A 27316-nucleotide genomic window follows, 5' to 3' on the forward strand; every position below is an offset into this window, starting at 1 on the left:
TTACTAATATGTTATTAAAATATTAATGATGAAATATGTATGTTAATTGTGTAAATTGTAAAATTTGCAAATGGAATTGAAGATCGTTATTTAAGAACGATGTAACATTTATATTTAGGAATATTTACTTTTTTTTTTTAATAGTACTTTATATTTAGAATTGAATTTGTTTACATGATTACTTGGTTTTGTAGTCAACAAAAAAAAATTATAAAATTTTATTAATATTTTAATTAGTTAATCAAACCCATGTAATTTAATTCACTAACATCAACGTACGCAGAGTTTTTTTTTTGGGAGTTTTTAGGGTTTGTAAAATTTTCTCTTTACGACAAGAGGGTTGGCTTAAGGCTTGTTCACATTTACTGAACAGAGTTGAACTGAACTGCACTGATTGGAGCTGAATTAAACTGAATTAAACTGAATTGAACAGAAATGAATATTTTATGAGAGAAGGAAATTAGGAGCTGGACTGAACTGATTGGAGCTGAACTAAACTAAAACTAAGCTGAAGTGAACAAACCCTTAATTCCAATTTGTATATATAAATAGCATTGTGAGCTTGTCACCAGTGCGTGGCGTCAATTATTTCATATTAGTCCATGATGAGTTTTTAAGCTTTTCATTTATGGTGCCAGGTCATATAGTATTCCATTTTGAAACTCATAGTAAATAACGTTTACTTTTGTAACGGCGTACTGTAACTTCATTAATGAATCCCCTACATTAAAGTGATATGTACACAGTACACGTGTTTGTTTGTTTGCTTTTTATGGCAGTTATTTTGAGTGGACGTTGTTTGATTCTCTAATATATAACTGAAATTTGAATGACAAAAAAGTATGAGTTCAATAGCTTTAGTATACTACAATTAACTACCATAAAAATCTCATCACCCAACCCCCTTCTCAAATTCTAAGATATTTTACACTTTCTCTTATCTTTTATATTCCATATTCTCAATATAGAATGATTAGCAAGTTTGGTAAAACTTAGAGTTTACTAAGAAAATCATGGGAAAAATTCATAGCTCTCAAATATGATGAGAAGCATAGTTCTTTGCATTGTTCAAGACTTCAAGCATCCAAGCGCACTTGTATTAATGCACATGCCACATCCATCTTAGTCCTATTAAAACCATGTAATAACTAACCCAACTGCCCTTAATTACCCTCTATAAAATGTCATTTTAGCAAACTTAACATGAACATAAAACCTAGGACACCACAAAAGAAAACAATAAATCACAAGACACACATATATAGTTTAAATTAATTATTACTTCAGTTTCTTCAGTTTTTCAACTCTTTCACTTTCCAAATTACCATAAATTTTAATACTACCTCCGTCCCCAAATAATAGTCCCTTATGGGCAATAATTACGGGAATTAAGAAATTTAAATAAAAGTAGTTTAGTTACATTGAAAAGATAATTTTACATTGGTTATGTAAAATAGTAGAGAGAGAAAGTAATAAAAGTACATTGAAAAACAAAATTTACATGGGAAAGTTAAATTTACACAAATATTGTTGCAATTGGAGGGAGTTTTGATAAAAAATTAATATTAATGGTACTTGAAAAAAGCAAATGGGAATATCAATTTGGGACTAAAAATAGGTCATAAGGGACTTGGGGACGGATGGAGTATATACTTTCTTAAAAAAAAATTTAAAAAAAAAAAAATGTAAACTTAGTGTTGGTCCAATGTGATTGGGTAAGGTAAAAATTGAGTGATACACAAATTGATGTTTCTACTTTATAGTGCAAACCATATTATAAAAACAATAAATATAATGAAAGGGTATCTGAGGATTATTATTTTTGATTAAAGTGCTCCTCGGGATTGCCAAAATCATAAAAAATTCCCAAATCTTAACATCTCATTATCATCATCTTTAAATCTTAATATTACTCCCCACACTCCCTCATTTTTTTAATTTTATTTTTTCTTATTCATAAATAATTCATCATAAAATAAATATATATAAAACACCTAATTATGTTAACGGAGAAAATCGTGAGTAAAAACGCCGTTAAAATACCCGCCGCAACGACGTGAATATAACGCCGTTTACTCAAACAGCAACACTGTATAAAAGATCTCCTCACTGCAGTAAAGAGGTTTTTCGAAGAGCGAGAAACTCGAGTTTTAGAGAGAGAAAGTGAAGAGAGAGAAACTGAGAGAGAGCAGAGCAGCGCCTATCGCGCGTCAAGCAAATTTTTTCAGGAGAGAGAAAATATATAGCTCACCAAAGATCAAAGCGTAATTCTTACTGCATTTTTTTTGTTGATTATTTTGAATTTTACAGGATTTGATTCTACTAAATTGTTGTTGTTCGAGTTTTTTAGTTGTTAGATCTTGTGATTGATTATGGATTCTATTGGATTGTTTGTGATTTCGAGGATTTTTATCTGAATTATGCATAATTCTGTCGATTTTCGTGATTTTGATTAGTGTTTCATCTGAATTTTGCATAATTCTGTTGTTTTTCGCAGTTTAGATGCGTAATTCAGTTGTTTGATGCGTAATTCTGATTTTGTTTCTGGAATTGAATTGCAGATTTGCAGAAATTTGAATTCAGTTGAGACAGAAATAGCAGTTTTTGAAGAGAGAGAAAGTGAATGTGGTTTTGGATCTTCTGCGTAATCTCATTCATGCAAATTATGATTGCATGATTTTGGATCTGATTTTCTGGATTTGAATTTCTCCAACGTTCAAATTATCGCGAAATTCAGCTGAATTTGCTTCATAATTTGATAATTCAGTTGGAATTTTAGGGTTTTTTTTTATGGAGCTTCCTCAATCCCGCCCTTTCGGAGCCACACAAGGTAGAATTTCCGTAAAAAACGTTTCGATTAATTTCATTTTTATATTTAATAATAACTGATGATTTGAAAGATAAAATTCACATGGTAATTTGTTTTTTTTTTTGTACCGTATATAATTTCATTTTTAAACTTTTTATTAATTTTTTTTTGGTTGGTTGAAAGTACAGGTAGAAAAGCTACGCATGACTTTCTTTCTCTCTACAGTCACTCATCTCTTCAGCAAGATCCAAGGTCTTCTCACGGTAAATTTTTATTTTTGATTTTCTCTCCTTATCGATCGGTGATCGGATTTTTCGGATTTAGTGGTACAATAAGAGGGTGACACGGGACAGAGTCTTGTACGCGTATATAGAATTATAGATTTTGAGGGATTTAAATATTTCTACTAGTAGTTAAGTGAAACTTTTGTTTTTGCTAAAATTTAATAAGCACATCTAATGTTTTTACGGGTTGGTTTGTGCCTTTATGCATGTGAGTTTTATAAAAGGGAAAAGAAAAATTAAAATAGTTATACTTTATAATACAGTAATAATTATTTGGCTAAAGATGGGATTGGAGGAGGGGGGACTAGGGGAGTATATAAAAACCATATAATATAATTAGGATATCACAAAAAAGATGAATCATGCATGTGACGACCAAAAATGAAATATCTTTCATCCTAACAAAATCGCATTTTATATGTGATATTGGTTGGTTAGAGCGATGACTTTTGTGGGATGAGAAAATGGTAGTGAAAGTAGGCTTCTATTCTTTCAGCCCAAATCTGGAATAATAGATCTGGGTTCTGGCCCATGGGCCCATACATAAAGCCAGAAATTTGGAGGGCCACTTAGTCTTGGACACGTCAACACGTGAGGGAGAGGGGGTTGTCTTTTGTGGGGCCCATTTTGGGGGAGACACTGACTGATTGATGTTACGTGAGGCCCAACCCACATAGAAAATGCAAAATCCTTTTTTTTGATGTGGGTCTTCAGAAAATACGCACGCTCTTGTCTCTGACAGTGATGTTTGGGCATTCAAGACTAAGAAGAGAGAGAGATGAGAGATCTAAGTGTGTAGTTCTGTGGTTGTCCTTTTTGCAGTTTGGCTTTTACCCTTTTAAATGTAGTCCTGTCCAAAATTGTTTTTGAGTCCGTTTTGGTATAAGTTCTTTTCATGATTAATCATACTTGAATGTTTAAGCCAAGTTCTCGGATTAAAATGGTTTTATCTGATTTAAGCTTAATAGAAATTGATGTTTTACTAATTAGAACTGATTGTTCAAATGACAAGTTCTAGTGATGGACGGTCTGATGGGTTATGTTGGGTATACAAATACAAAGTAGAGTATAAGTTCAAAAGGATGTAAAAAGTTCGCCTTCTATTGCTCAACGAAAAAGATGAAAATGCGTATTTGATAAGAGATTGATTCGCATTGCATTCTATTTGGACTTGGTTTTAGAATATATTCCATTACCCTCTAATTGACTACACACACCCTATAGGCCTATACCACAGAAGATAGAATTACTTTGCTATTTATTATTTGACCAAGGATTGATTGCATGTGGAAATCCTGGGAATGTAAAAAATCTAATTTCAAGCTAGAAAATTTTCATTGCATATACAAGTAGTTCTTTGAAGCTTGAGAAAAGTACATCAAATTGGAATAAAAAGGCAGGGTAACATTGTGTTTTTGTACACAGATTATACACAAACATGGATTAATGTCAAGAAGCATGCCTTAAAATTTATTTCTTGCAATCACTCGGACTCAAACCTGGCTATTTAATGAAAACTTTCCATGATTATGGACTATGATTGATCTTACATAAGTTACATGAACTGTCAAAGTATCCATTCCTTTGTACTTCCTACAACATATTTTCCCTTCATATTTTTTTCGATAAATGGACAATAAGCTTCTACATTTATGCAATTGTAGCTGTAATGTTGGTTTGTTTCAAATATACTTCTCAATAATGATTGCATTATCTCTTTGATGAGAGTGGATTTCACAATTTTAGCGACAGAGTGATTCTAATATTTGGACCAGGAGGTTTCATTTCTTTGCTATATTAGCTTCAGTTAAGTATTTGGTTACAGTCGATATTATTTTGCTTGTGACTCATGGTAGCTGAACTACATTGTTTTGCAATTGCTAAACATGGCCACTGTATAAATACTATGCACTTAATATGTTTACACAGCTACATGTGTTTCGTGTGAATCTATTCTTCATCCTTTTATGGGTCTGGTTTGAGCTTTTTTTTTTTTTTTTTTGGTCTGAGGTCTTACTAATTAATAATTAATTGAGCAGTAATACGAATGATCGTAGGAGAAACAGTTAATTGTTTGCACTTCCTTATTTGTCGACTATTTATAGCTTAGATAAAGAAGTTTAAGTGTATAACCTTATCTATCTTTTCAACTCTAAAAGGAGCAGGAAATTTGCTTAAAACACATAATTTCCTCCAACCACTTGAAGGAGAAGAAAAGACTGGTCCTAAGGAAGACAACTTGGTAGATATAAATGCTAAGCCTCCATCTGCAGCTCCTCCTACTTCAGTAGTTGAACATGTATTGCCTGGTGGGATTGGAACATACAGCATAAGTCACATTTCCTATTTTAATCCAAAGGTGCCTAAGCCAGAGGAGAATATCTTCTCAGTGGCTCCAGCAACCAGCAATGATAAAAACGATGACAATTCAAATTGTAGCTCATATACGGGAAGTGGTTTCACATTGTGGGACGAATCAACTGTGAAAAAGGGAAATACAGGGAAAGAGAATTTGGGGGATGAAAACATAGTTAAAGGTAAATGTCTAATTCATTCTTTCAACTTAGATTAAGCATTGCATAGCAGGTTGATACTCGATATAAGTAATTTACTATCTAGACATTAGTCCAATAATAATTATTGTGTTCATGTTTTAGTTTGGCATACAAGACAACTTAGAGGACCCATTTGAAGTAGAAAGGTAATATACTATACAGACCTCCGCGAGCATGATGCTTGATGTCATAGTGATGCTTTCAAAGTGTTTGTATGGGGATTGGAGGTTACACTCACATCAATGTAACAGTCCATCACATATTAAATCTCTCATTTGTATATTAGGAAAAAATAAGGATATCTGATATTCTGGTAAACTAGCTCACCAGTGAACTATACAGAGAGGAAGGGCAGTGAATCCCACATAAGTGTAATTATTAAATTGTCGACTCTCTTACAGTTTGCTGGAGAACTTGCACTCTAAATAGCCTTACTCATATTTTAGGGTGTCACAATATGATTTTCTCTTGAAGTCGCTCTCTACTTTGATTTCTTCATCACACCAATCTCTATGTCTTTTCATCATGGAACTGAGGGAGGATTTAATGTTGCTACAATTTTATTGAGTTGAATACAGTTTGCTTCAGGAGGGGTTTTTTCATCATGGAATTTTGAACATGCTAATATGTACTTTAGGACTTTGATTTGGACAGGAGGGTACGAGTGGCAAGGTTAGTTGAGTCAATTTAAATGCAGAGAAGCAGATAATATGAAAGGGGTACAAAAATAGGCTCATATAAAATACATAGAATTGAATGCTTGCAAGTGTTGTAACTCTCAATTTCCTCTTGGGATGAAGTATTGATAATAGTTTTGGTTGAAGTGATTGCTCTGGGTCAGAGACTCAGAGTACGACTACAGTAGTATTCCACATATATAATCTAATTTCCAATGACTGTAGGCTTTCTTTACATAACTTACCTTCCTGTTCTAAGGCTAACTACATCAAGGTTTATCAGGAATTTGATACTTGATTTTCGACAAAGACTTTTGTTCCATCCCAATTTCTGATATTAGGGAACTTCTGAAGTTTCTCTCTACAAAAATTATATTTTTACAAACTTAACTAGATTTTGAAAAATCTCTTGATTTTGATGGACAGAGTCAACAATAAAAATGGGGCAGTGGCCTTTGGATCGGCTGTCACACTCTTCTTCCAACCACCGCAGCAGTGTCAGCCCTCTCTCGTCTTCTCAGTCAGTGACTTACCCTATTTATATTTCTTTCATCCTCACCAGCAACTATGTCCAACTGATAAGGAAATTGGAAATTTTATAGGGCAATAATTCAGAAGAGTCAAAGCTTTATGGAGATGATCAAGTCAGCAAAGGGTCCTCATTCCGTGGAGGAAGAGGTTGATGAGGATGTGAGCCTAAAAAAGGAAAGCAGCTCTTCTTTAAAGGGTTAGTATTCTGCTCATTGTAATAAGTGTTGGGTTGTATTTGGCGTCATAAACTTCTTTATTTCTCTCTGTGTCTTTTTAATTGAAACAGAAATTTAGTTGCAGATGAAATTTGTCTTTGAACTTATGTTTTCTCTTGAGAATACAAACCTATTCTTATTGACTTCATGGGATATAATGAAATCTCATTCGATTAAGATATAAGAGGTTCTAACCATTGATATTAATGATTCTACAGGAGAATTACGTGTAAATGTTGGTGGTAAGAGCAGTGATCAGAAAGCTATCACCCCTCGATCCAAACACTCTGCCACAGAGCAGCGAAGAAGATGCAAAATTAATGACAGGCAAGTTTACCTCACAGCCTAAGTAATGAATTGATTTGTAAACCAAAGCAGACTTTTTAGAACTGTCTTAATTAGATGAAGCACCTAGTAGATGCACCATGGGACTTGTGCCTCATAAGAAAGTTCATATCTGTTCCCATTCCTTTGACTTGTTGCTGCATTATCTGGGAGTTGTCTTCTAAGAGGCATCTGATGATTTGCCATATTGAATTAAACCCAAAATTTTGTTTCCAAAGTTTTTAGCAAGATAAACAGTAAGAAGATATACAATTAATGCAAAAGAGCAGTTCCTATATGTTAGACTCATCAAAAGTGTCTGATTTGGATAGGGTGTCCGACATCTATCTGTCTAATTTTTACTAGGTTTTCTGATGTTTTTTGAAAATTTACACCCATCCATACACAGGTTAGATGTAGACGCAATACCGTCATGGCAAGATAGGTGATGATTTGTGTAACATAGCTTCCAATTGTGAAATTGTGGTCCCAGAAAAAGTCGCCTGTTAATCTAGTTTAAAATTCTACCTGCATGCATTTTAAGAATTTGATGTCCCAAGAGTTACTGCTTATTGACACCTCTTTTTTGCCTTTGCAGATTTCACATGTTGAGAGAACTCATTCCTCACAGTGACCAGAAGAGAGATAAGGCATCATTTCTGTTAGAGGTATTAGCACAGACACCTTCTCTTATCTGACATAGTGATGTCCAGAATACCCTCTGATATTCGTATTTATGCAGGTCATTGAATACATTCAGTATCTTCAAGAAAAGGTAAATCGATACGAAGGGGCATACCCTGGATGGAATAGTGAACCACCCAAGTTGAATCCATGGGTAAGTTCTTCAGTGTTTTTTACAGGTTACGCTAACAATATGTATACTCTGAAAGGACTTCTTGCTTCAGAGCAACAACTGTTACACCGGGTCATTCAGATTGATATTTTCTAGGTTAAAAGTAATGTTGCTAAATTAGGTAGTATTAGATGTTTATAGTGATGTTTGATATAATCAGTGTATGGCTGTTACTTAGCTAGCTTTTAGGATAAAAAGCCAAAAGCCATCTCCAAAAGGTTACTCAAACTAACTTTTGCATTTTGGGCCAAAAGATTATAACAAACAAATTTTTTGATTGTTTGACCGCGTGAAAAAGTCATTAGTTACTGAGAAAGTTGGCAAAAAAAAAAAAAAAAAACCATAAACAAGAGTTTAATACTCATTCTTTTATTTTTATTTGTGTGTTTTGAAGTATTATAGAGATCTTTAAGTAAACCATTGTTCATTTTTCATTTGTTTGATCAGAGAAATAGCCATGGGGCAACTGAGGGTTTTGTTGATCAGTCTCGAGCAGTGAATGCTAGTCCTGTGTTGATGTTTGGTGCTAAAGTTGACGAGAAAGCTACTCCTTCTGTTTCATTGAATGTCCCACGCAATCCCCAAACCCCAGCAGAATGTAGCATGATCAATGCTATCAATGTTAAGACAGTTGATCAGCAGCCTGGAACAACTAATAAAGCAGGATCAATTTCTCCACCACTGCAGCATGATATCCATGCTCCTATCATTAATAGTTGTGCTGTTGCACCACCTCCCGTGAGGCTTCCATCTGAGGCAGGCAATGGTTCTTTCCCTCAATTGCAGTTATGGCAAAGTAGAACTTCTGCAGCTGAGCCATCTCTTGCCACTGATAAACTGAAAGATCAAGAGCTGGCTCTTGAAGGTGGTACAATTAACATCTCAAGCGTATACTCTCAGGGGTGAGTAAACATAAACTCTCTTTGTAGATGTTTTGTTATTAGATTAGGGAATATTTTACGACTCTTCGTATCAAAGGTGATTGATGATTATGCATAACCATTTGTGTACGCTAAGTGAGAAGCAAAGGATTCTGCTCTTGAAACTGTAGTATTGGTTTATAAAGGCAAACATGGCTTCTCGTAAATAAATGAACAGTAACTGAGTTATCTTGTTTGTCATGATAATAATGTTATTTTATTTTATTTTTTTGACAAGACATGATAATGTCTAAGGTACCCAGTTTGTTGATCAGCAGATTAAGTTTATCTCTATTGACAACTATTTTAAGAGAATAAGTAATTTTCAGGGGTTGATTGTATATATAAAAATTCATTCTCCTGTTATTTTTCTTTCTATTGAACAGGTTGCTGAGTACGCTAACACGAGCTTTGCAGAGTTCTGGGGTAGATTTGTCTCAAGCAAGCATTTCAGTTCAAGTTGACATAGGAAAGCGAGCACATAATAGACAAGATTCCCTGGAGGCTGTTGGGAAGGTAAGCATAATTCAGTAACTGGGCAAATCAGAGAGAATTCTTTAACACAAATGTTTCTCATACTGTGATTCTATCTTAGCAAAAGACATGTTTTTCTTTATTCAGGTTGTCGAAACTGCCAGTGGTAATCAATCTTTGCAACATGCTAGACTTGATAGCACCAGTAGCGAGTCTGATCATGCAGTAAAGAGGCTCAAGACAGGCTAGATATTATTTAAGAGGTTTGGTACATTCTTTTGCTTTGTGATTAGATCATTTTTTGCGGAGCTGTCCTGGTCCTCTGGTAAAATCGCCCATCCCTTCTTCTCCAGATTAACCAGTTGATAGTTCGAGCCAAATTGTACATGCTATTAATTTTCTCTTCAATCTGTTTTTGCTTAGTCTTTCAGGACTTCTGATGAGTGAATAGGTAGTCCTACTTAGAATATTCTTTCATCTTAATTTTTCTAATTTTTTCAACTTATTATGTATTTATATAGGCATCCATATTGTGTATGAGGAGCCGCCTTTTAATTATGAGCTTCCATATTGAGAAGCTTTTATTAATTTTTTTTTTAACTTCATTTTATAACTTGTATCTTGGGGGCTATAGCAGATTAAGTAGCAGCTTATATACTGATTAGCATACTCTTTTTTGTTTTCCTTGCTACATGTAATAACAAATTCTAGGTAACTGTTATTAACCAGTTAAATTCTTGAGATCAAGTCATTCAACGGAGTTTGAAATTTGGAGGATTTTGGCCATGTTCTCTTCACTTATTTAAAAATCTTGTTGCTTAATATCTTTAGAATCATACCATATTATATTAGCTGATTAGACCAAATCTTATGGAGTATTTGTGTTTTGATATTACCAATATTTGGGACTATGTATTAATAAATTATGAATTACAAATACTCTAATAAGATTCCACTTAATAGTGTTTTTTTTTTTTTTTTTTTTTTTAAAAAAAAAATAAAATTGTATGTTAGTCTATATATACGGTGAAAGTTAAGTTAAATCAGATTAAAACTTACTAAAACACCTTATTTAAGTAGTGGAAAACATAGCTTTTGGTAGGCAACAAGAATAAAAGAACCACACATTCACACTTCACTTTTACATCAAGGTCCCAAACTTTTAATCAAGCAAAACGATGTCATTGAGTTTTTTTTTTTATTTTTTATTGATAAGGAAATACCTAACTAGACCTTAACCCTCATGATTTGTTTGGTCTTATATTTGCAAGCTAGACACTTGAGAGTTAGGAGTAGAGGGGAGGATAAGGAAATCCATACCTCCAAGTACTCTCATTTGGTAGAATTCAAATCCCGAACCTTTAGAATATGAGGTAAGAACCTTCTCAACTAAGCTAATACTTTATTGGTTGTCATTAACCTTAAATGTTTTTAAACAACTTGTGAAGAAACTTGATCCGAACTTATTTGCTAAGGGTCGTTTGGTATCAAAACACCTTTTTCGGTTTTTGTAATTTTTTTTTAAAGAGATATGATTTATAATGAAATCATAATTACGTAGAATCTGGTTTACTAACTACAATAAAGTACAAACCACTTTTTCTGGTTTTGATTTTTGAAAACAAAAAATTGAAATAAAAAAGATAAGTAACGACGATTCAAATTAACAAGTCGGCTTGGAGTAGAGGCCAAATCTTCAATTATAATAACAAAAAATAATAAGAAACCGAGTAAGCAAACGTAGAAAATCGCCCTAGGCCCTAGCACATACAGTAACCCTAATCAATACTTCGTTCATTTATTTTATAATCTAATATTGTACTTCGTATGAAGTACTGCACAGAATTGTTACTAGATAAACAGTTGCAAACTCACATAAGAATACAACCGGATAAAATTTCCTTGCAAATGAAATATACTGTATAGTTATTATAAATAAATTGATTGTATGAATAAGTAGATTATATAGATTAAGAAACTAAAATCAGCATTCAGCAACCAGTTTTAGAAACATGAATACACTTTTAAAATGCCAAAAAAGTACCTAATCCTTCAAAACATCATACTAATAGAATAAGTTAGAACTTCATAACTGCATCAGTGCACAAAAGCTAAATCAGGATAAATTAGCTAGTTAAAAACTATTACAAAAGAGTTACTGGAAGTCAATAGCTTAGAAAAGATGATAATATAAACAGGGGAGTACTCTTCAGTCTCCATTACAGTCCGTAATAATTATTAACCAGAAAATACTGCAGAGGAAAAGAGTAGGAACTTCAAGCAGAACAATCAGCCAGCCACGCCAAGGTGGAAAATAAAACAACCATCCTAAACCCCAAGCTGCAAGAATCTGCCAAAATTGAAGAAAACGAAAAAGAACAGAAACTTAAGCATAAGAAGGAATTGCCAAATTATAAAAAACATTGTTAACGAGTGTATCTTTTAAAGATTCTCTTTAAACCTCATAATTCCATATGCAACAACTTTTCAAGCAAAAAACATACTCCCTCCGTTTCCTAATGTTTTTTACGTTTGGAATTATGCGCGGTTATTAAGAAAATTGTGTAAAGTTGATGTATATTGGGATATTTCAATGATTGAAAGTACAATTTTATTGAAAAATACAATGTTGAGCATGTGGGGTTAAGAAATTAGAGGAGAGAGAAAGTAATAATAAGTGTTGAAAAACTATTAAAATAGTACAAAAAGTACAATAGCACATGAAAAAGTAAGGATTTTTGAGTAAAAAAATATGTTAAACAAGGGTAACTTTGTCCAAAATTTATGACTAAAATAGGAAAGATACTAAATTTAAAGAATAAAAAGGAACACCTTAAATGGAAACATAAAAAACATTTAAGAACGGAGGGAGTAGTACATGATAACACTGTCAAAACTACTCTCAAACAAGCGAGACTTGTGCGTGTAAATGGTTAGGAAGGAACATTTTTACAGGATATACAAAGTATAATCAATATAAAAAACATCCATGATAACACTTGTTGAGTTTTGTAATGTGTGGAGAATGGTTCAAGAAGGCAAGGGAATGCATAGATTTATATTTAAGCTATGGGTTGTTTGCTTGGTGCAAAGCAACTATGAAAGGCAAAGGCTGACTTAAAATGAGTATATTTTCAAGATCTAGAAATAATATTGAGATGATTCAAGTTGGAGGTGATAGCTCGTCTCAAGAGCTTTCCAACGACTGGTCATAAGCTCGATTTGGTCAAGAATTGAAGAAATTATGGCCATTTTACGAAGACTTGTCTGCGCATTGCCGGAGTTCGATCGAACTGTTGAAAAGTTCGATCGAACCTATTCTAGAAAATCATTTGCAGCAGCCACTGACTTATTTGGAGGTTCGATCGAAGCCAAGTGTAGGTTGGGCCGAAGTAGCAAAGTAGCAAAGCAGGCTCATTGAAAAAGTGGCCATGGTGGGGAACTCTAAGGAAAAACTTTCTTTCCACAAAGACATCCAAGAAGGTGGAGTATGCAGGATTATCATGGATATCAGGCAATTCTTCAGAAATCATCTTATAGATAAGTTGTTGAGAAGACGGGAATATCTTAGCAGAGAAAAACAATACAAGTAGTACATGACAAGCTGGAAAGTCATTGTGTGAGACAATGGAACACGCACACATTCTAATGACATTTTCTTGTATCGACTTCAAAGGAATAAGCACATTCCTAAGCATGGGTGGATAAGGATATTCCATCGGGGGCGGCTAGGTATGCACAGAGCTCAATGAGAAGACGAATACCAACCTACAGTTGTCTATCATGCTTGTTGAGTCTGAAGCAGGGTAGACCCGATGGTATAGTCATAGGGAGAATATTGATTAAATGAGAGGTCATGTTGTCTGAATAATATCATTCTTGTTTGAATGTATCACAACAAAGACATTCTTTAGATGTTTCAATTGCAAAACAATGGCCAAATACAGCATGTGAAAAAAATATGGTGACGAAGGATCCTTTTATATCACGTGAAAAAAATACACATTGTTATTATATAAATAAATAACTTACGTAATTTGTTTCAAAAAAAAAAAGCCTTACGTAATTTGTTTTAAAAAAAAAACTTTACGTAATTTGTTTTTAAAAAAATACTTCACATATTGTTTTTTTGAGAATGTGTGTGATAGATAATATTATACTTGTGTTAGGATAGAATTGTTACTAGCCAAACAATTGCAAACTCACCTGAGAATACAGCTGGGTAAAATTTATAAAGACTAGAATAGACCCGATCTACAATAACTTATTGTAGACCCAACCTTCTAGTATACCATACGAATGTGATTATATCATACGAAATGTGATTATATTACTACAAAAGTGATTATATCATCCTGAAATTGTTATGTAAATTTATCACTCAAAAAGTGAATTTATCATTATAAAAAGTATCAAATAGTAAGTTACATCATTCAAAAAAGATGATTTTTAAATTTTATCATGCTAAAGATAATTATATAATCTCATTAAATGGTTTAATATGAGATTATATAATTCAAAATATGACTCACAAAAAGATAATTATATCATCTTAAAAAGTGATTATATCATCCAGAATGTGATTATATTATTTAAAAGAGTCAAATTTTGGATCTACAATAATTTATTGTAGACCGGGTCCATACAAGACCAATTGGATAAAATTTTCGTTGCAAACGATATATATTGTATAATTATTGTAGATAATTTGATTGGATGAACAATTATATAACTTAAGAAACTGGAATGTATTCATGTTAATACACAGGATACATACAAAGAAATCCATGTCATAATCAAGCTTGATTGCATGTTTGTGCAAAGCATGCTTTCAACATGCTTGATGGCTAGAAAACCAGAAGTTACACACAAGACATTTTGCACCTTGAAGCACCCCTGTTCTCTTCATAATTTATGGTTAATTTGATAAATAAAAGTTAAAAATTACCTTAAGTTCCAATAATGTTTTGAAAACATTATTAATTAAGTTTAAATAATAAAATAAAAAAAGTAGAAAAGAAATATGGGGATTGAAAGAGAGATGTAAGAGTATATGTTTTAGAATTAGTAGGGAACTAGTTTCTAACTCGGACGTTGCCCTGATTTTTTAGTTTTTTGGATGATTGTTACGCTTTTATCATTCATAATAAATTTATGTTTGTACGATACTTCTTAATAACGTTTAGAATTTGAATTCGGAACAATTTTAATGCACAATAGTTAATTATATGAAGATTGGATAAATGAGAATTGTTCAATATAATACATTCCCACATTTAAATCAAACATTGTAAAACTATTATGTTTAAATGTCTTAGTTAATACAAAAGACATTAAGAAAAGAAAAGAAAAGTCAACTATGACAATCAGTTAAATATAAAAGGTATAGATTTAATGGTTTCAATTAGTTTAAGGGAAGGATTAAAGTCACCGGTTACAAAATTTAAAGATTGCAAATGATTAGCAACAATAATTTACTATACACTTACACCATTGCACCGGATATAGTTAATAAATATCATGGATGATCATGTGATAGCGTATAGTTAATGGATATCATGTTTTTCTCCTTATTAACACACGTAATATAATTAATGGATGTTTTTAAAGCATTTAAAATTGAGGTTTTTCCTGTTCTTTGGAATCCATGATAGATTAAAGACTAAAAGTCACTTATGCAATAAAAATTATTAATGGTATACATGTCGTTATGTAGAACCAATTCATAATGAGGAAAAGCGTGACATATATGGTGCCACATCACATTCATGTGTCGCCTAGTCTTGTTGAGGAAAGGGTTATAAATGGCGGTACGATGTAGTATTATAGATTGCATAATATGTTTAAAAACTTTTAAGAACCAAGTTAATGAAAAGTTACAACTCATAAATGTTAACTAAGCAATAGAGTGACATTAAAAATAAATACAATAGTGAAAAAAAAATTATTTATGGAGTATCAATGTGGTTGTCCACTTGATTAACAATAATGGTCATAAAAGTTAGAATTTTAAGGGATATGAAGGATTAAATATGGTATGATATTCATATGTGATGCAGTGACGTCATGTTATCATTCATGTGGTGTCATGTAATAAATCTCATTATGACATGGAGTGATATATGTCCTGTCGTCAACATGTTGTCCCTATGAAATTTAATAATATTGTAGATTTAAAGAGTTCTAGTTAAAAATTGCATAAAAAAAATAAAAACAAATTTATCTTACCAAAAAGCTTAATGGGCTGGGTAAACTTGTAAAGAATAAATTATTGTTGTGTTTGTTATTAATGGGCCTAGCCTGCTTTTCAAAGAGAAAGAATAAATTTGATTAAGGTAAGGTAGAGAGATTCAACTTTGGATTTTTGCGGACAATAATTCCCATCTCAACTAGAGTATACACTCCAAAAAGATCCAATTGAAAGAATGATTTGATTCAAATATTTGTAACGTTCAAAAAGGACAGTAAATTTTCAAGCAACAAGGCTGACAGTAGTAGCACTTGTAGCTGTTTCTAAATTTGGCTTTGAATGACAAAAATCCAAGTGGGATTGTCAGTATCTTTGGCTTATTTGGGCGCCTTCTTCTTCTTCCATTACTTGTATTATTATTGTGGCCACAAATTTGACACTGTCTTATAACGTCTCTCCCCCAAAGGCCAAAACAACCATCCATATCATCCAGCGTTGGATACAAAAGGTACAACAACAGCAACATGTCTTACTTAGGCTTTGTTTAATATCTTTGCTGATACACGCATTTTAAGGAAGATTTTAGATAATGTAAACATACAAACTAATTAAAAAGATTTACGCTGTATATAAATAGTAACTAACCCTACTTCTCTATTTCTAATGCTAAAAATATCTTATTAAAGTCATTTGTTTACTTTATCTAATCATCTCCTAAAACGGGGTAAAAAAAAAAATGTATATGGAACAACTAAACGTGGCGATATAACACCTCTAACCTAATCACCTATTATAACTCCCAGCTCTAAAGGGAGTAATGACAAACTAGAAAATTTGTGAGCTCGAGTAACTCCATAATTTACTAGCCAATTGGCAGCTCGATTTGCCCTCTCTATAACAAACAACTTCCAATATGAGTCTATGAATTTATCACATGCAGACATATTATTATGAAAAAAGAAATTGTTAAATTTTAAAAATGTCAACAGAAATATAAACTAGTTTTTTTTTATTATTTTCATTTTAAAAAAACGAAAACTAATAATGGACCTCAAATTAGCATTTTTAGGGCCTGTTCTCATTGACTGAACTCAGCTGAACTGAAGTGAACTGAACTGAACTCAGCTGAACTAAACTAAACTGAACTGAACTGAACTCAGCTGAACTGAACTGAACTGAACTGAAATGAATATTTTATAAGAGAAGGAAATTAGGAGCTGAACTGAACTGAACTGAACTGAATTGAGCTGAACTGAACTGAACTGAACTGAACTGAACTCAGCTGAACTGAACTGAACTGAACTGAATTTCAACGTAAGAGAACAGGCCCTTAGTTTATACTATTCATGTGTCTTGATATTTGGCAAACTATCCAATCTTAGGTACGAATGTACGAGGCATTACTTCCACTGTACTAGTCCGTATACTTAAATTAACCTCATGTTTTTTTTATATACAAATTGATGCATTTGAGAGAAATTAATATACAGTCACAAATTGAAAAGTGTATGTGGTGTTTGCATTATAAACAAAAGGGAACACGAATGCTTTTGTCAATTAGATTGATCACCTCATCGATATGTGAAGTATATGTTAATTAGTACTAATTAATTGTTAGAACATTCTCATACATGCATGTTGCATACACACACAATTTATGTAGATAAATTATACACCTAACATCCTAAGTAAGCATGTTCATTTTTTGGCACCAAGTATATAAACTAGCACTTTAAAGTAGTGGACCTATTCAAATACAAAAAGATGGAAAGTATTACATGTATTTCCACCATTTTAAGAATCTCAATTGACAAAGAAGAATACAAAGGTTGTTTAGCTAACTTTTATTGTAGTGGAGAACGACAGTAGTGTAGGGCGTGTAAAGGTATGGACTTATTATCTAGCAAATCCTATAAAATTAATAACTAATAGTGTTTGTGGATAAGTGCTATAATTGAATTCAACCTTAATTAATCTTCCTTAATTTGAAATAATTTCCCACTTTTAAAAGCTAAGGCCTCCCACTAAGCTAGATTTTGCTTAAATTCGATCTTCACCAATTTCAAGGTGTTTCATAGGTGTTTTAAAGGATTATTTGTTTGAATGTTCTTGTTGATTTGTAATCCTTAATATTGACATAATCAAAACTACTCTCTCTTTCTCTGAATTACATTCCTACTCTCTATTATGTGAGGAATAAATGCTAGAAGTAGGAATGTAATTTAGGTATCAAAACTACTCTCTTCGTCTCTGAATTACATTCCTACTCTCTATTATGTGGGGAATAAATGCTAGAAATAGAAATGTAATTTAGGTACAGAGGGAGTATTTGCAAAGTTTAATGTATATATTTGAAGATAAGTAGTGTGTTATTTTTAATGTGCAACTTTATTATGTTTAAACTATAAAAAATAGTTAGACATAATTTTATCTTTAATTTGTAAAAAAAAAAGGAGAATGTTACACTTTAAAAATTATTATTTTGTGTATTTAATTATTTATTCTATCGAAATTATTTTTAGTGCAAGATCAATCAATCAATCAAAGCCTTAATCCCATAGTGAAGTTATGTATACCACTCGAAATTATTGATGAAATAGACTAATGGCACATTATATTGATTTAAGTCGATTTATGTAGACCAAAATCCACCATTTGTGGAAGTCTTTAAAGCTTCATTTTAAGTTTGATTTTGATCTCGATTGGCACTAATTAAACCCCTTATTATTGGCATCGCATCTTCACCCAATCACCCGGGGAGTGGAGGGGGTATCAAATCTACAACACCTGAGTGGAGTTGGCACAAAAACTCATTAGTTGCTTGCCTATTCAGATGATATAACAGCTTTAAAAATGGATTTATTCAACGTTATTCATGTAAACACTACAAGTAGTTAATTTTTACTTAAATTTTACTATATCTGATCATTTAAAATATTTTCTAAAATGGTATTCCCTTTGTCATTTTATTAGCACAAACTTTTCATTAAACCGGGTGTTCACTGTTTTAGTGAAAATCAAAAGGAAGCGTGAGTTTGGTGGCCCAATTTTGGCGAGGAAAAAATGAAATCTTATTTTCTCTCTCCTCTTTATTCAACAGATTCTTTTTTTTATCTTTCTTCTTCAATCTTCTTTTTCTCTTTTTTTTCTCTCTCCTCTTGTTCTCATCTTCTTTTGTTTCTGGTGATAATTGATGATGTTGATGTTTCTGCTCTAGGTTAGTGTTTGTACTTTTTTTTGTAAATTTTTCGTCGCTTTGCTCGGTGAGATGGTCGGAAATGGTGGAATCAGCAATGGTTTCAACGCGATCGGCGTCGCTAACGGTGGTTCCGGCGGTGACTTTTGATTTGTTTGAGTGATTGTATAGTTTTTTCATGACTATTGTTAATTTTTGTGTTTGTTTCGTTAATTTTGATACTCTGTTTTGCATATGTAGTTTAATTACTTTTGTGAAAAAGGTCACTTTTAAGAAGAAAAAGGGTTACTTTTGTGAAAAAAAAGGGTCACTTTTGTGAAAAAACAAAATCACTTTTGTGAAAAAAGGGTTACTTTTATGTAAAAAAAGGGTCACTTTTGTGAAGAAAAAGGGCCACTTTTGTGAAAATATGGAGCACTTTTGTAGAAGAAAAAGGGTCACTTTTGTACAAAAAAAGGGTCACTTTTTACAGTAAAAATATTGTACACCGGGTGCATGCAAAAGGGATTGTTTTATTAGATGCCTATTTCTAATACATTACATAATAAAGAGAAGTATGAATTTAATTAAGGGATGGATCGGAGGGGGTATCAATTTTTAAATTTATGAATCCACATCAATCTCATTGCTTCATACGTGACCTTATGATTACTTCTACATGTAATAACATTATTCATAATGATTTCCTGTTTTCTGTAAAGAGGAAAAAAAATCATTGTCCTAATTTTTTCTAGGGTAATGATAACCCCTTAAGCCTCTATATAAACATTAAATGCACGTTTTAACATAGTACTCCGTATTAAGTTGGGAATTCACGACAAAATCACACGGAGAACGGTGTAATTAATGTTAATTTATACTCAATATTTCATTTTTTAACTGATCTTATACATGCCCTTATGGCTATATTTATCATTTTTCTTTTTTTTTTTTTTTTTTTTGAGAGCTAAAACATTTCAAGCAATTTTCTAGATATATAATAAAAAGTACAAAGTATAAGTCAAGATCATTTATGTCCTAAAATTTGAGTCAATAATACATATAATCTAACTAGGCAATGTCTTAATCCCTTTGGATGATCTATTCAATTCACCTTATTTTCACTTATTTCAAGTCTAACCTAGATAAGTTCAGTTTTTAAAAATCTATACTAATATATTAAAAGGCGTTTATAAAAACGTCCACGTGTCACGTACACTCCCCTCATTATGCCACATCACCAACTCAACTAATCATTACGCCACGTCATGCACTTATAATTTTTTAAAAAAAAAATCTCTCCACATGATGTGACACGCAACCTCTAAATCTAAAACTAATTGTTTTACCATCAAGCTAAGTTATTTTTTATGTATTCTTTTGAATACAAAATATTAATATGTAACGAATGACAATTCAATATTTAATTTATGAACAACAAATTTAATTACAAGAAAATTGATTTATAAATTACAATGTATATTAATGATCAACCTATGTAATAACCCGGGGCATCGCCCGGGCCTAAAAACTAGTTAAGTTTTAATAAGAGTTATTCAAGTTTAAATTACAACTAAAAAAAACTTTTAATAAGATCTCTAATAAGTTCATATAAGTAAAAATCATGTGAATAAAATAAACATGATATGTCTCTACATTTAACTCTCTACACTATACTGAAAAGACACATGATTAAATCAGCGTCAACATTAAATCTCTTAATTTGTTAGTGTTAATACGGAGTACAACTCAATAGAAACTTCCCACGTGTTGTTCAAGGACATAATTATAGCTTCTCAACTTTTAGTTTGAAAGCAGCCTCACACCAATAAGGCAATAAAGATCTTTTTTCAATGTTCCTACAATTGTAAATTAAAGCATAAATCACTAAGCACTCTTTCATTTTGTCACCTTCAAACAATACTATTGTGGTAAGCTCCTAAACCCGTATCACAAGTGCAAAGACTAGTGAGTTTGTGATAAATCCACCAATTTCCCGTAATTTGTGGTTAATTTGTCCACACACAAGGATCAATATATGATTTTATTGTACCACGGAGTAGCATATTAAAAGATCACAATAGTTAAAACTTGTATGGGAGTGTAATATGCGCTTAATACTTTAAAAGTAATTAACACTTTTATGTTTCTTAAACTACATTCATAAAGAATATGCGTGTATAGGGTAGTCATTTTAAGGATGACTACCATAGAAACATCCCGTAAAATTGTAGACGCTAGATATTTCTAGCTTTTGATACACTGTATCAGAAGACCAATTTATCCTAATGATTAGTGTCTTAGAGCCCTATGACAGAGCTATATATTGTAACCGATACTCAGCTCAATTATTTTCAAAATATTATCAATTTTTTCATTTGTCAAATGAGAGAAGTATAAAGTTTTGCCCTACTTTATAAACTACACATTGTACACCTAAAAAAAGAGAATAATAGAAAGATGAATGGTCCACCAAATCGAACATGACTTCCCAACCATAGAGAGTGACACTAGCAATGTTGGACAATATAATGCTCAATATTATTATTCCAAAAACTTAACTAATGTATACATCAAAGAGAATAATATATAGTACTACACTCCTACCATAGTACTCGTAGTAGTTAGAATGTTTATCTTAGGCCGCCTAATGATGTAACCATGAGTTCCAATAATTTGATTGGACCATTACTATTTTAAAATCACAATTTGCTTTATAATTTAATTATATTATCACTTTGGCTTTTTTGCTTACTACTAGACGTCAACCTAATATTATAAGAAATAATTTTTTGATAAACTACATGTCTTAATTTTCTATTTTTGGCTTCTCGATTCCTTGTCAACCAATATAATGAACAGATGCAAGTTGCAATAATAGTAAATAAATTATTCTTGAAATGATCAAGTTCAATATGACAAAATTAACCTATATATAATTGTCAATATTGAATATATGTTCTGTATTTTCTACTCTAGTTGGAATAAAAGAGACATCATTTGCCGCCAAAAACGTAAGATTGAATTCGACACATTGTCATTATTAGAGACTACTATACGATGAGGCTAAAAGGGTTTACGACACATTGAATTATGTTGTTATAGTTGTAGGTAGAACGGTGATGATATACGGAGAAGATTATAGAGGTGAAAGAGAGCATAGGCAAAAAAGAATGGCTTGGATCGACATAATTATTGGTGGCCGATATTATAGGAGAGTGCAAGGGGCTTGTATAAGAAAGTAGGAGGTGTTCTTGAGGGCTTCTAAATAAGGTGGAACCACGAAAGTAACCTAATGAAAGCAGAAATTGTTTGAGGAAATGTTCAAGGAAAAATGTGCAAAGATTGTCCCACAATCATACCGTTGGAGGGAGCACACACTCCAGCTAACATCACCACATGCTAAGGCCGAAACCTTAGGGAAAAGTATGTGAGACTAACATGAAAATGTGCAAAGCATAATTTTATGCAATGACTTCAATAAAGTGTCTTGATATCTGATTCCAATAATGTTGATTGCAAATTCCGTACAAGTCATTTGCTGATAATTAATGATAAATAACTTTAGGCAAGATAATGTTCATAGTACAATCAAGACTATTTTTTGGCTAATTTACTAATATCGAGTTCTCTATGATCTAAAAAATAGTCTTGATTGTTCAAATATACATAGTACAGCCGATTATACAATAGAAAATGCCACTTACAGGTACTACTCAAAAGAGTTAATAACAACGAACAAATATCTTAATGAACTTCTGTAAATGTACCATTAAAAAAGATCAGTAGAGTAGATATGTAGTCCTAAAGAAATAAGAAATACAAAAATATGAAGGATGAGTGAGTAGTAGATCTAACTCAAGCTCCCACAACAATTTAATCAAACAAATTTATGTGGCAAGTCACTCCATGTACACGACAGATGCATCTAACTTCACCCCAGTAATGGCAGGGTGTGTTTCTATACAAGGATTTCAGTTATTTGCATCTACAACAGCATATCATTCTCCCTCCAGCACCAACTCCCTTGCTCCAACATATTCCTCGGTTTTTATAACTCAAAATTGTCCGCCCCAATATATATACGTACGCTAACGCAACAACCATAATCCCCAAAAGAAGGCGGCCAAAACAAAGCCATTCATGTAAGCGTGGCACTGTAAGGTGTGCATCAAGATCCTTTTTTACCTGAATTTTGCTACAAATAGCCATCATAGAAGAATATGAATCTTCTCCAGGTATTATAGATCACATGCTACTCAAGGATTCATCGGATTCGAGACACTCCTGAGGATTAGAGTAGAAATAGTCCTCCTCTTTCGGTTTGTCAGGTATTACCAACCTCTTAGTTGGTTGTCCACTGCGATGTGCATGAGTTTCCTTTACAGCAGTTGAGAACTCATCCCAACTAAGTGACCCAACAGTATACTTGTCTATCAGATCAACCAACAACCTTCTGTCCAACAAGATAGTCCTTTTGTACCCAAGGTACCTGAAATTGCATGAATCACCATATTTCAGATAATTGTGCAACTTGACCAGAGGCACGTGAGCACAACTCATTCACATCATACATTCAAACCCAAAACACTAAGATCCATATAGGTGAAACGGGAGCTTGCATAATTTCAAATTTCATTCCAACATCAAAAACGGTAAATATATGTATAAAATAAATATAATTTCTAACGACACATAAGCTGCACCAAACTTAAGGGGGAAGCATATACCTGCGATGTCCCTCGACAACTTTAGCCATATTTCCATCATACGTAGGAACGAAGATATCACTCTCCAATGAAACAAGATAATCTAGTGCAGCCATCTGAGATGAGTGATTTTGAAAAAATCTCAAGTCTGCGGGATTCAATAATGTCTCTTTCCTAACCTGTTGTGTTATATATGGAAAGAGCATGAGGCTATGAAATAAGTCATAACTAAGTGCCAAAACAAAGACAGACTAAGATGGCTGCAATAAACTAACCAGCTTTGGGTAAGATTCAGCAAGACTAGCCATCCTCCTCTCACCACCATATATTTCACCAGCTGCAATATATATCTGATAGCTAGGATCAATGTCCAAAGCTCGTAGTGCCAAAGTAGTTTCCTCTGGCGTCAATGGACAGAGTCCATCTTTCCTTTTCAAATCAGAATTTATAATCTTCTCTTTCCACCATGGGTAAGCATATCTATCAATGCAAATTTAAAAATATAACATGGTTAAACATTGAGAGGTTCACGGAGAAGAAAAGAAAAATAAAATCAAAATCCAGTTCTGAATATGACAAGGGTTCCCAAGTACCTCATTCTGGTCAATTCATCCACCTCCTCAGTATTGCAACCCTGGGTGCAGCCAGAAAAGGCTAACATGTCCATTTCATATCGCAAATGAAGAACAAGGAAAGGACCATTTTGACGCAGCAGCTTGACCACCCTTTTCCCAAGCTCCTCAATCTGTGGAGTAAATCTCAAACCGCTGAAATTAACCCGGCATCTAAGCTTTTGAATTTCTATCGGTTGACCATTATTGGCAAGCCGGGCATCTGTTCTGTTTAAATGCAAAATCTTGTACTTTTGTATCAAAGGGAGTATCTGCAGTAACCAAAGATAAGCATAATGTCAGAGGCAGAGCACAAGAGACATTGCACAGAAACCAGCAAACCGGAACACTGAACTAACCTGATAGTTGTAATAGGATATATCAGACCAACTAACAGGAGCCATGGTATGAACTTTTCCCAGCTCTAGTCTTTTCTTGAGCCTAGGGGGAAGCTCCTTCAGAATCCTAACCTCATCTCTTAATGATGAAATAAAATGATCCACATCAAATATGTCTTGAAACTCACTGCCATTTAAATAAGTTAAATTAGACCAACTTCATATGGACTATATGATAAAATAAATAAATTTGTCATTCCTGAAAACAAGCACACAATGTCCAGAGACTAATTCTACATAACATTACAAAAGAGATAAAAGTAACATGCCTCGGATCAGCCCAGAAGGATGTTTTATCCAGCTCGGGAACAATAAGAGTGACATTAAGGTATCTTGCGATGGCTACCATGTCACATATCTGCAGAAAGCACAAATGATTAGGTTGAATTCAGCCATTAAAGTACCTCACGAGGATGCACGTAATATCATAAGAACCAATTATAGGTGCATCAACTGAAAACACAGCTAAATACTCACTGCTGATCTCATTTGATTAAGTCCTCCATTACACGAAACCATCAGGTAACCATTGTTCTTATAAACTCCTGGAAACAACATAGCACTAATTATATTAATTAACTGATTAAGAAACAGAAAGAGCATATTTAGTCTAATAAAAAAGGAGCAAAACCAAATGTTTCAATCATAGAAGCAAAGGGTACCCCCACAATAAGATAGCAACATGGATGCCAGAAATAGCGAGGACATAGTACCTATATAGGTAAATTGTTGAAAGAAATAATCCAATTTAGGAAAAAATAGAACATCTGAAAGGAACAGTGTCCTTAGTCCTTACAATAATTCTATATTTTCCATTAAAACTTGTGAATGTTCATCAAAATAGAAATCCACCAAACTCAGCTGATAATGAAAGGTATCATCATATATGCTATGACTACATCACATTTCAACATGGAAATAAGACTAAACCCAATATACAGAATAGGTGATATCAAACAATTTTCCATAGTTAGCTAATTCAAAAGGTGTGACACATACAACACTTTCAAGTCATCAAATTAAGCATCAAATCAAGCTCGAATAATCACCAACAACCACTACAATCTATATATGATTAACTTGCACAAAAAAGTTGATAGAAATCATACAATTACACAAATTGTTTGAAGCAATAAAGATATATGGAAATGGGTAGCCAGAAAAACTCACTTTTGGGAGGAAGAACACGAGGTGGGACTGAAACAGAAGAAGGCAACTTAAGATAAGCAGATTCCTGAGTAAAACAAGAGGGCCAACCTTTCAAGACTCTAGGCCCCCAAACCTCCCCAAAAGTGGTCAAATTGACAATACAAGTCCATAACAAAACTGATGATGTAGCTCTAACCATCCATACCTTCATCTTCGACCTCGAACCGCCATTTGAGGCCGAAGAACTCTTGGATTTCTCCTTCTTCTCATCACTAACTACAATTTTAACCCCCATACCAATCCCAATCCCCCACCACCTTCTTCTCCTGCTTTCTCTCTTCTCCTCACTACCACTACTCTCAACCTTACACATATTCCTCCTCCTTTCCTCTCATCCCAACCTCACAACACCCAATGCAACCAACAATTCCCTAAAAACACCTTCAATTTCCCTAATCAATGCTGCATAATACAATCGCAATCACTTTGCCCAAATTGAATCAATCAATAACATCAAAGATCCGAGTAAAAACGAAAAAACCCAATATCGAAAAAATTCAGCCAACCCCAGAAAAATAACCCACCAAATCAAAATCGAAAACTTACCCAGAACAAACCTATGCCCAAATAATCAAAATCCAAAACACCCAGAATTTCAAAATTGCAGGAGAAATTATAAACACATTACCAATAACCGGGGAAACCCCACCAAAATCAGAGATCTTGGAACCCTAAAAAAGAAAAAAACAAAGACCCAAATTGGATCTTTACAAATGTAGACGACCGGATCCGAGATAAAAGGAAAAGGGGGTAAGAATCAACGATGGTGGCGGGTGTCGGTGGCAGAAAATGCAGGAAGAAGAAGATGAGGAGAGAGAAAATGGGGTAGAAAATAAAAATGGTTAGAAAGATGGGAAAATGATGAAGAATGAAGGAAGAAGAAGAAGAATGTGAAAGAAGAGAAGGAGAGAAAAATGAGGGAAGAAAGAGAGAGTAAAGTTTCTCCTCAAAATTTGGTTGATTTTGATTTTCTCTCTCCTCCTGAAGCGCGGTGGAATTTCACGAGCCGACATTCGGTGTCAAAAATTTCTCATTTTTTCACCATCAATATTTTTGATTGATTTCTACAAAATATTACGATTATTAATAGAGTTTACTTTTGAGGGGAAATTGTTTTGCACTTGTTGTTGGTAATTGTGGATTTATGGGGATTTTTGGCAATTGTGTTGTACTAGTTGTACACGGAGTATCAATTTAGGGGGAGGTTATTTTTTTCGAGTTTAACTGAATCTCGTTTATATTTGTTTATTTATGCTAATGAGTTGGATTGGAACTAGTTTTAAACTGTGTTTTGTATATTAGTGTTCATAAACAAACACGTTTATTTTCGTATATTAGTGTTAAACAACTGAATTATTTATGTTCATAAACAAACACGT

The 27316-nt window shown here is 33.0% G+C and overlaps 2 protein-coding genes across 4 annotated transcripts; one reads left to right on the forward strand and one right to left on the reverse strand.

Moving 5' to 3' along the window:
- The first annotated feature begins 2052 nt into the window (after positions 1-2052).
- LOC145597882 (transcription factor BIM2-like) lies at positions 2053-10422 on the forward strand. Of its 3 annotated transcripts, none has more exons than XM_081654153.1 (12): positions 2053-2264; positions 2562-2830; positions 2998-3072; positions 5259-5630; positions 6752-6845; positions 6928-7052; positions 7290-7398; positions 7994-8063; positions 8138-8233; positions 8699-9153; positions 9558-9687; positions 9793-10422. In XM_081654153.1, the coding sequence occupies exons 2-12, from the start codon at positions 2791-2793 to the stop codon at positions 9892-9894; spliced, it is 1668 nt and encodes a 555-aa protein (XP_081510279.1). In that variant the 5' UTR covers positions 2053-2264; positions 2562-2790; the 3' UTR covers positions 9895-10422. The 3 variants fall into 3 exon arrangements, with proteins under 3 accessions (XP_081510279.1, XP_081510278.1, XP_081510280.1); XM_081654152.1 differs by having other exon boundaries at positions 2054-2264; positions 5253-5630; XM_081654154.1 differs by lacking the exon at positions 5259-5630 and having other exon boundaries at positions 2058-2264.
- A 12315-nt stretch (positions 10423-22737) lies between these two features.
- LOC145597643 (rhamnogalacturonan I rhamnosyltransferase 1-like) lies at positions 22738-27014 on the reverse strand. The gene is made up of 8 exons (XM_081653857.1): positions 25899-27014; positions 25206-25273; positions 24998-25086; positions 24690-24855; positions 24313-24602; positions 23995-24199; positions 23741-23898; positions 22738-23502 (listed from the first exon to the last, which is right to left on the reverse strand). The coding sequence occupies exons 1-8, from the start codon at positions 26248-26250 to the stop codon at positions 23259-23261; spliced, it is 1572 nt and encodes a 523-aa protein (XP_081509983.1). The 5' UTR covers positions 26251-27014; the 3' UTR covers positions 22738-23258.
- Between the last annotated feature and the right edge of the window lie 302 nt (positions 27015-27316).

Source organism: Chenopodium album, chromosome 20 (genome assembly GCF_948465745.1).
Source record: "Chenopodium album chromosome 20, dcCheAlbu1.1, whole genome shotgun sequence".
Classification (NCBI taxonomy): domain Eukaryota; kingdom Viridiplantae; phylum Streptophyta; class Magnoliopsida; order Caryophyllales; family Amaranthaceae; genus Chenopodium; species Chenopodium album.

What these genes read in the sequence shown, in the direction of transcription:
- LOC145597882 (XM_081654152.1), top strand. Translation starts at nt 2,791, where the DNA reads ATGGAGCTTCCTCAATCCCGCCCTTTCGGAGCCACACAAG. An exon ending in GGATGAAAACATAGTTAAAG is followed by an intron (nt 5,631 to 6,751) that starts GTAAATGTCTAA and finishes TTTGATGGACAG; the next exon opens with AGTCAACAATAAAAATGGGG. An exon ending in AGCCCTCTCTCGTCTTCTCA is followed by an intron (nt 6,846 to 6,927) that starts GTCAGTGACTTA and finishes GAAATTTTATAG; the next exon opens with GGCAATAATTCAGAAGAGTC.
- LOC145597643 (XM_081653857.1), bottom strand. Translation starts at nt 26,250, where the DNA reads ATGTGTAAGGTTGAGAGTAGTGGTAGTGAGGAGAAGAGAGAAAGCAGG. An exon ending in TTAATCAAATGAGATCAGCA is followed by an intron (nt 25,087 to 25,205) that starts GTGAGTATTTAG and finishes TGCTTTCTGCAG; the next exon opens with ATATGTGACATGGTAGCCAT. An exon ending in CTGAATCTTACCCAAAGCTG is followed by an intron (nt 23,899 to 23,994) that starts GTTAGTTTATTG and finishes ATAACACAACAG; the next exon opens with GTTAGGAAAGAGACATTATT.